We start from the raw sequence: 10,121 nt of genomic DNA on the forward strand, positions 1-10,121 counted from the left end.
CAACCATTCAGTCTGCATAACATAAAGAAATAATTCTACATCTTTGTTTATTTCGTATTTTTGGTACTCTGATTTATACATACAAATAACAAATACAGGAACTTTTTTCACAATGCATATAATCTGTGGGCAGGAAGAAAGTCTTTCAGGTGATCACATGTGTGTGCGTGCGTGCATGTGTATGTGTGTGTGTGTGTGCGTGTGTTTGTGTGTGTACGTGCGCGCATCAACACAAACCAATTGCCCGAGACCTATAGCACATCCAAAAGTAAAAACAAAAAAAAAAAAGGAGAGACGTCCACAGCCGGAGCCGCTGACTCTCTGCAAACTTAATGCAACACAATTCACGCAGGCGAAAAAAAAAAAAAAAAAAAAAAAAACGAGGCCTGCCCTTTCTCAAAAAGTCTCTCTCCCTCTCGTCTCCTCACCTCCTCCCTTGTTTCCTTTCCTCTGGGACTCAGAGGCGTCCTCTCCTCCCTCGTCTCTCCTACTCGTACCCTTCTCATCGTTAGCTGCCCAGGGGCATGTTTCCTTTTTTATTTTTCCTCACTAAATTAAAAAGTCTTCATTAAATGTACTGTATTTCATACAATTTGTACAAATATATTCAACGTCTGTCTCTCCTCATCTCCATCGAGAGGAAGAAGGGGAGTGTGGGGGTGGGTGGGTGGGTGGGTGGGGGGGGGGGGTTTCCTGTTACACAGGTGCAAAGTGAAGAGAGGCGGGGTTTGGACATTTAGGGAGAGCTCGTTGTAAAAGTTTTTTTTCAATGTTCTTGTGATGTTCGTGTGTGTGGGAGAAAAAAAAAAATGGCTTTTTGTACACAAATGGAGCTCCTTATCGTGTGGATCAGCTGGGAGGGCAGCCTCAATGTGGTGGTGGCGGCGATGGCGGCGGCGGCGGCGGCTTGGGGAGAAAATCTTCCCCCCGTGTGGAGGCCGGTGCGCCACGGTCAAGTCTGCAGAGCATTCACATCGCAGAGGTACACTTTGATTTTATAAAAATAAGATACAACTGAGGACAAAAGGAGCCGAAAGCCTGTTGATCTCACGCCGCAGCTTGGTGGAAAGGTGGGGGGGGGTGGTGTAAAGGGGTTGGGTCGGGTGGAGGAGCAGTTTATTTGTCTTTTAGGATATGGGAGCAGAGGTACCGAGTGGGTGGTGGTGGTGGTGGTGGTGGTGGTGGTGGTAGCGGCGAGGCCCGAGGGTTCAGGGGCCTTAACCCATGGCTGTGACCATACTGGAAGGGTGGTGGGGGGCGAAGGAGGGGTGCATGGGTGTCGGGGTGCTCAGCATGTGGCCGGAGTGCGAGAAGGGGGGAAGGAGGACATGTGGCGGGAGAGGGCGGCCGGGCTGAAGGAGCTGCTCTTGTCCATCAGGCTCTTGGAGAAGTCGTCCATGCCGTCCTGGGACTTTTTGCTCTTCTTGGACTTGCTGGACATCTTCCTGTTCCTGGTCTGGATGCCTTCCTTCTTCATGGTCAGAGGTCGGTTGATCTGCTCTCGAGAGGAGACAGAGAAGATGGCACATTAGTATTTAGTCAATGAAAAAAGAATCCTTAAGGGAAGGGAGTTTTGAGATAAGAGAGAAAATGTGGCACAGTTTCCTCTTTGGATTTAGAGGTTTTGGGGAGATATCATATATCATGACATCTGACTGTTCCATCCTGAAACAGATGATTGTTTACGTACTCTTTCTGTGTGTGTGTGTGTGTGTGTGTGTGTGTGTGTGTGTGTGTGTGTGTGTGTGTGTGTGGGATGGATTTTAAATGTTGATTCATTTAAACTGAACTGTATCTGAAGCTGCGACCGAGCCAGAGAGACAGAGAGACAGAGAGGAAGATGGAGAGAGAGAGAGAGAGAGAGACGGAGAAAAAGAGGTCTGGCAGCTAACGTCCACACCACAGAGACACATGGCCATGACGCCCGGCGGCCTCGGCCAAGTCCTCCTCTCCACCTTCCTCCTCCTCCTCCTCCTCGACCGCATGGCCCCCGTCTTGTGGCCAAAACGGGGGCCGCAGCTGCCATATTCCAGCTAAAGGGTTTTAGCCGAGGAAACGAGAGCTGGATGATGGAATTTTCGGGGCGGATTACGAAGGAGAAGGTGGACGAGGAAGCCGACTGGCGGTTCTCCTCCCGTCTGGAGACGCTGCCATTTTTCGGCCTCGGGCGATTAGCGGAGGGGCCGAGATCTGTGGCTTTCATTCCTTCTAAGATGTGGGTGACTCTCTCTGCTTTGCTTCCAGCTCTGAAAGGCCACGCTATACGCCCACCTAAAGCTGGTCAGGGCCCCCCCACCCCACCCCCACCCCCCACCCCCACCCTCGCGTTCTTTGATGCTGAGACGTCTACCATCTCGCAGAAGGAAGAACCCCTCCGGCCCACACTCGGGACGCCGTCGTCACTCCATCGCATCAAACAAAAGAGTGGAGGCCAAGGCGCTTGAGTCAATGACCACCGCAGACATACGCAACTAAAGCCCCTCACATCCTCTCTCTCTCTCTCTCTCTCTCTCTCTCTCTCTCTCTCACCAAAACACCAGCAGCAGCTAACCACCTGAAACCTCAGCCCACCCGAGCAGAGAGGTGTCAAAGCCCAAACTGCCTGAATCAGAGAGAGAGAGAGAGAGAGAGAGAGGCATCTTTTCACACGCGGTGACTTAAACCCCTGATTACCAAAGAGAGCCTGTCTGGTATTTTTAGGTGTTAACACAAGGCCTCCTGTTTGTGGCGACTTTTCCTTTCTCACAAGCGTCTGATCTGCACTCAGGTGTTCTTCACCTACACACACACACACACACACACACACACACACACACACACACAGCGCTTAACTCCCCATGAAGAATGTGGAATTTGGTTTTCAAAGGGGGAGTGAGCCCCAACAGAAGTCCGGATTTACCCTAAAATAAACTCACAATCTACGCCGAGGGGGTCGGGGTCAGTTCAGATGCTGATATGTGACGGGGAAATATTATTCTTCTCCACCTTTTTTTTTTTTTTTTAACCCCTCGGTCCGAAATGTGTTTTCTGCAGCGCCTGTAGCTATCTGCTGAAATTAACACGGGAAAATGATTTAACAAGGAGGCGCTTGTGTGAGGTATATGCAACCTTTATCTGTTGTCTGAGAGATGGGGGGGATATTACCTACATGTGGCCTCAGAGCAGTTAGTCTGCTTCTTCTTATTATTATTAGTATTATTATTAGTTTCATCCACAATGGCTGTTTGATTAAAAGTGACAGCTTTGTGCACAGGAGAGGAGAGAGAGAGAGAGAGAGGGAGAGAGAGAGGGAGATAAACGAGTCCCTGGGGTTTTCAGATTGAGGATGTGAAATGATGTGGTGAGGCGCTCACCAAACCCCAAAACGAATCAGGCGGATTGGTGGTCAGAAGGGAGGAGAGAGAGAGGGAGAGGGAGGAGGGGGAAGTCAGAGTCTCTGGAACCAAAAGGGCTGGAAATAAGAAGAAAAAAATTCGGCCTAGAAATTAATCGAATTTTAATTAAGCCCCCTTCTTTAATATTCAAAAGCAAGGCGGCTGCGGGCTTAGTTCACTCCGGTCTTACACATTTTAGATTCGCACTTACTGCCAATAAATCATATTAATTCTGCAGTATTTGTTATCGACGAGGAGGAGGAGGAGGAGGAGGAGGAGGAGGAGGAGTGAGGATGGAGATGAAGGAGTGACTATGGAGGACACAGGGGCGCCGCTAGGGATTTTGGGCCCCATGAAAAGAATCTTTACAGGGCCCCCAACACAGCGGCAAAATTTTTTGATGCTATTTTACATACAATTATGCATTTTAATGGTATTTTTGACTATCATTACCATATTTGTTACCAGGACATGGAAAATAAAACATGTGTGATTATATGTTAGTTAATAACTTAAGTGTCATTATTTTTTTCTGTATTATAATTTCATCATCATTAGGGGCCTCTCTGGGCCCCCCCTCCATCATGGGCCCCTAGAATCCGTCTCCTTTACCCCCCCCCTTTTCGGCGCCCCTGGGAGGACAGCCTTCTGAGGAGCTGCTAGGACTTCACATGGAAGGTTTATTACTTACATTGTGCAGTTTGTAGTACAGGCCGCAGGCGTTACACACCGGGTCCCCGTTGGCGTTTCTCCGCCACAGCGTCGTCGTTGTCGTCTGGCAATTTGCGCACGAGGTACCTGCCCGTCTGGCCGCAGACTGCACGTCAATAACCGCACACACACACACAGGAGAGGGGGGGGGAAAGAGGGAGAGAGAGGGCAAAGAACGTCACATGACCACGTAATGACCCAATCAACAAGCAGGTTTATTCTGACAGCAGAGATTCAGGGTTTCTTTTAGAAAGCACTGAACTGAAGGTGGACATTTGGTGTTTTATTTTGAAATTTAAGCAACTTTCAGGGCTGTAAAGCAGGATGTTGCTCAATAATATAGTGGGTAAATGAATTAAGATACATTTGGTCTTTTAGGGAGTTTTTTTTGTCACTACAACATCTACATAAGTGCAATAAAGCACATTTGTATTTAATTGCATTGCAAATTAATTGGATTCTTTATTTCCACTCATATGCAATGTGTAACGTTATTATTCTGACCGTGCATACACTCTTAATGTCCACCCATAGGAATGCATATGTTGCATTCAGTGCAAGCTAAAAAAAAAAATTAAAAAAAAAAATCATATAAAGACAGAAATAGTAAAAACAGAGCTGCTTTCACTCGAGGCTAAAAATAGAGCGCATACCTCCTGGAGAATAAATATTTACAGAAGACATGAAAAGCAGTGGTTTGAAATGGGAGAGCTATTAAATCTGATTAAATTTACCCTCCTTAAAGTTCGTGTTTGTGCCACGTTAAACAATAGAAGTGAAGAGGAAAAGGCCTGCACACACACACATATATATATATATATAATAAATATACATATATATACATATATATATAGATTTAAACACGGGACATTGTGGATAGAAAATATGAATACATCATGCAGTGAAATGAGCAATATGAGCATATAATTGCACGCCAATTAAAAAGCATAATAATGGAGAAAAAAAAAGGAAAATGGTGTATATTTTTAGCTCCTCGCTGCAGGCTACCACAGTGAAAGTCACGTCTTCATGGATCTAGCTGCCTGTCTCTCGGCCCAGCCTGCTGCAGTGGCTTGACATTGATGTTATAATCTCTAAAAAAAAAAACAATCAATAGACAGGTGACCGCAAAGGACACACGTAACGTAAAAGGGACTACATTATCTCGGGGAGGGATTTCCAATTATACACACGGTGGTGGCCTAATAACCCCTGCTGCTGCTGTGTGCTGAATAACCAATCAGATTGGAGGAATAAGCCTCTTTATGTGCATATATGATGTGTGTTTAATGTCTTGTGATATTGACTTTCATTGCATTTGTTTTTTTTGTTTTTTTTATTTACACCAATGCTCAATGTCAATTCACCAAATCTTTAAATAACTTCAATATTTCTCCTTAAATATGAGTTGATCGATGTGATTAAGTTATTACACACATGGATCCTTAATCCTCCGATGAGGTATTTTGTTCTGGCCTATAAATAACTTTTATTTGCATATTTTGTTTTTGTTGCCCTCCATAAATAAAATAAACTACAAGGTCAAATGTTGCGTATTTTGAAGGAGATATTCGCACACTAAACAATCTCCAGTCGTGACTGCATGTGTGCTGGCCTGGCCTGGCTCGGCTCGGCTCGGCAGCCCTTTATGTTTTGACTGGGGAAGCGGGCTGTGTTGTTAAAGGAGACTTATCTGCGCTGCTCAGATATCCGGCAGCCCTTTCCTGGGAAGTCGGGTTTTCACATTAGAGGTGGAGGAGAGAAAAAAGGGTCCAGATCTGCACTGGACGGCCATCTTTGCCTCAAGAGATTTTATATTTTATCTCTTTTTGTCATAAGAAGGCATGGGGGAACTCCTCTAAAGCTCGGGAGAGGGGATTTCCCTATTTATAACTGCAAAAAACAATAATAGCTCCACCTGAAGCAATCGTAAGAATTGCAAAAATAATAAAAAAAAATGTATCCTAACTACTAGAATGTCAAAATAAAGTTCATATGATGGAGCTCATTGTGTTTTGTTTTGTTTGAATGCAGGCCTGCAGCCACAACTCTTTAATGGAGGAAAATGCATCTCCAAAAAAAAAAAAAAAAATACACATTTATATAGGGCCTATCGTTTAAACAGAATACTGTGAATCAATGACAATTTTAGCAAATAAAAAAAATAGCATCGTCATTGCATTTATTAAATAAAAAAAAAAAAAAAAAAAAAACTGTGCAGTTTTTTTTTGCTATGGTAGTATCTGAAAACAGAGACCTGCACTTGTCGAGTCAATTTCCTGCAGCTAATAGGCCTACTTCTTCCTGGATAGGGGAAAAACAGAGAGAGAGACGGAAATGTCATCAATAGAGAAAATGTGGTGGAGACGTACCAGCCGCCGCTTGGGTTTGATGAGAGGGCGGTTCTGCCCGTTCATCTTGTGATAGAGTCCGCAGGCGTTACACAGATAGTGACCCGTACCGTCCCGCCTCCACAGCGGAGTCGACGTGGCCCCGCAGTTCACACACTCTCTACCTTCTGCAAGAGCCAACACACACACACACACAGGTGCACACACACACACACACACACACGACATGGAGACAGTGTCCAGGGTCAGTTGGTGTTGGTGTTGGTGCATCTAAAATAATTATTAATGCATGTAAAGAAAAAGGTGACAGTAACATTATTAATAAACATGCAATAAAGCAGCAACGTTAATTATAATAATGCAACATTGCAAATGACTTCTAATGCAGCAGATGGTTTATTTATAACACACACACACACACACACACACACACACACACACACATTAAACACGTGGTTGGTGGTGAATACACAATTCCATAAAGTATGATTTTTTTTTTCTCCAATATATATATCATAAAATATTTAAGCTACGTGTCCTGGAAGAGGATTTTCAGACTAATCAATATGGTCCTTATAATAAACCAGGCCTTCTTTCTCTTATCAGCCAATCTCTCATTTTAATAATAATAATAATAATAATAATAACATGTATATTATGTCTTTTAACAGGCTGTGTCTTTAGTTTTGGGGTTGATTGAGATGCTGTTCCAGTTTGACTGGCTCTTCTCTGCTGACACCGACAGGTGAGACGCACACTGACACTTTATTGTAGCAGAAACGGGCCTGAAACCGAAACAAGGGCTCTGCAGCCACACTCGGATTATTTGAAAGCAGAGACTCACAGGGATTTTTGTGTGCAACGCCGAGAGCATTTTGCATTTTCATGCAGCGGCACTTCCCCCTTTTTATGCGAGATGCAAACACAAAGCTCGACTTCTTCACGGAGAGAGAGAGAGAGAGAGAGAGAGAGAGAGAGAGAGAGAGAGAGAGAGAGAGAGAGAGAGAGAGATGCATCAGTCCGGGTCGAGCTGCGTTTTGACGCGACAGACAGACATGCAGACTGTGTGTGTGTGTGTGTGGTGTGTGTGTGTGTGTGTGTGTGTGTGCGTGTGTGTGTGTGTTTCAAAACAACTTTCTTTTCTGTTGCTGTAATAAAACTGTAATAGTTGCAGGTCTCTGCAGTGAGAACCAGCCTCCACGGTGCAGTGTTTGCACAGAGAATCCAGAGAAATGAAATGTCAAAGTCAAAAAAAACAGGAGAATATACTCCTCAGATCGGGAAACATCTTAAATGCATATTATCTCACATTATCCTCCAATTAAAAAATCTTTATTTGCATTTAAGTGTGTGATGTTGAATAATCCCGATGATATGCATCAACTAATCCACTGTTTTTCTATAGCAGCTGATATTAATCTCATTACAAGAAAAACTGCTTTTCAGCAACCTTTAAAATAATTACCCTCTCTCTCTCTCTCTGTGTCTCTCTATGTCTCTCTCTCTCAATCTTTCTGGTCTTTCTCTCTGCTCGGCGGCGGCTCTTTTCCCTGTGAATGAACGAACAGCATCCGGTGCTCTACCGCTGGGTAAACAATGCAACTGTGGCGTGCACTGGTCTGACAGTAATGGGATTATCTTAAACATATAAACGGGGCGACACAGCCCAGAGAGCTGGCTTCTCCTCTGTCTCTCCTCTGTTAGTGTAGAGGAGGAAAGATGACCTGAATTAATGTAAAACATCAACTTTTTTTATTCAATAAAGTCTGAGAATTAAATAGTTTTGTTAGTAGTTGTAAATGTTATTTTTCAGTTTTAGAACTCCATTTAATTAATTTAGAAATACACTTTATTTTAATGTTACATTTAAATTCGACGTGTTATTATTATTATGCATGGATATGAGTTGACATATATATTTTTTTTAAATTATAAATATTTTATATATATTATTATTATTATTATTATTATTATCAAACGATGAAAGAAAGAGCTTTGAGGCTTTTTTAATGACCCTGTTTAAGAGCACAGGTCGACCTGATTGGCCTTTAGCCCCCAAAAAGAAAAGGTTGTTCATGAGAGGGATGAATGAGTTGCTCATTATATTTAAAGTATGAAATTAAACATGGCTGATCATTAAAGGCTGCAAATCTGGGGAATAATGTTAGATCAAAAGGGAATGTAATAAAGCGCAGCCTACCTGAACAGGACCTTGCTTTTGGTCTTGTTTTGGAACCATAACTAGAAGATGACCCACCTATCAGGCTACTTGGTGGGAAGAGGCCTGGGCCGTATTCGGGGACATAGGATGGGTATGTGGCGATGGGGTGGTGGTGGTGGGCAGAGGATGACCCTCCTCCGATTGATGCCACACTCCGGCTGTGAGCCGACTCCAGTTTCATACTCTCGGCCAGGGTCACCTGGTACTTTATGCACTCTTTATCCTCCTGCCTCCCGGAGCTGGTCCCCGGGGTGGAGATGCCCGGGTCCGGGGACACGTCTTTCGGCGGGGTCGGGGGAAACGTGAAGAGGTGTGGACTGGAGTGGCCGGCGGACAGGGAGGAGGAGGAGGCCGGAGGGTACACGGACAGGCTGGTCGGGGAGCCGTGGTGCAGGGGGTTCTTGGGGAAGGGACTCAGGTTCCAGGGAGAAGTGCTGTGGTGAGGGGCGATGCCTTTGCTGCCCTCCAGCCAGGGCAGGGAGCCGTGCAGTAACGACGGACGGCACACCTGGCTACCTGGGGCAGCACACAAACACACAAACACACAAACACACAAGAGGACCGTCAACAGGCTGAGCGACCGTGAACACACGTGTGAGTCTGCCAGAGGAGCTGCAGGCCTGAGCAAACACGCAGAGATGAAACAGGAGCACATTTACGCACTGATTTAAAACACATTTACATTTTAATACGAATACATCAAAGACTTTCCATTTAGACCATCAGATCCTCTTTCATCCTCTTTTTTTTTTATTTTAGCCTTCTCCACTAAACCAAACCTCGATGCAACTGAACACTAAGTAAGAAAAGCCTCAAAAGAAACACGTCGTGATTGACTGTTGAGGAAGTTAAAGTCTACAATAAAAAAAAAAAAAGGGAACTCCACAAATGACTATATACGTACCGATGAATGGCCCATTATGATGGAGATAAATATAGTTACTGATACCAAAATATTTTATTTAAATACGTCTGTGTGTTTCACTCAATAATCAATACTTATTTTTTATTTTTGGGGGGGGGACAAATTACTATAAATTATTATTTATTTGAATAAAACTGACTGGTGATTCAGCTGAATGTCGTATTTTGTGATTGTAACCCAAAGATCTCAGGTGTGTTTTTAATACACAAACACCAAATACATCCAAACAGCAGTGCCAGTAACAGATCCGACCCCGGGTAATGTGTCCATTATTGAATAAAAAAGGGCCCAAAGAGGCCGGTTACTCACTGTGTGGAGGAGGAGGGTACCTCTGGACGGCCCGGACAGAGTTCCCATAGTACGGGGAGACGTGGTTCCCCTGCGCGTCGATATTAAACAGTACATCCACATCGTCCGAGAGCTGATACTGGGAAGGGTCCATGTACGAGTGGCCGAGGCCCGGGTGGTGTGAGCCGGGATGCTGGTCGTTCAGCACCGCCGGGTGATGGCTCATCCATCGGGGCTGGTCCGCACTTACT

At 44.6% G+C, this 10,121-nt stretch overlaps 1 protein-coding gene across 2 annotated transcripts in view; it reads right to left on the reverse strand.

Moving 5' to 3' along the window:
* Nucleotides 1-668: 668 nt before the first annotated feature.
* The window catches only part of gata3 (GATA binding protein 3), a 10,090-nt gene continuing 637 nt past the window's right edge, over nt 669-10,121 (reverse strand). The window contains exons 2-6 of one of the 2 annotated variants that reach the window (XM_054624770.1): nt 9,892-10,121; nt 8,637-9,173; nt 6,458-6,603; nt 4,066-4,191; nt 669-1,495 (exon numbers count right to left, since the gene is read on the reverse strand). The exon at nt 9,892-10,121 is cut by the window's right edge and continues 177 nt beyond it. In XM_054624770.1, coding sequence (XP_054480745.1) covers nt 1,289-1,495; nt 4,066-4,191; nt 6,458-6,603; nt 8,637-9,173; nt 9,892-10,121 — 1,246 coding nt within the window. In that variant the 3' untranslated portion in view covers nt 669-1,288. Of the gene's footprint in view, nt 1,501-4,065; nt 4,192-6,457; nt 6,604-8,636; nt 9,174-9,891 lie in introns of both variants that reach the window. The other variant, XM_054624771.1, reaches the window with a different exon arrangement.

This window comes from Anoplopoma fimbria, chromosome 23 (genome assembly GCF_027596085.1).
Source record: "Anoplopoma fimbria isolate UVic2021 breed Golden Eagle Sablefish chromosome 23, Afim_UVic_2022, whole genome shotgun sequence".
Lineage (NCBI taxonomy): Eukaryota > Metazoa > Chordata > Actinopteri > Perciformes > Anoplopomatidae > Anoplopoma > Anoplopoma fimbria.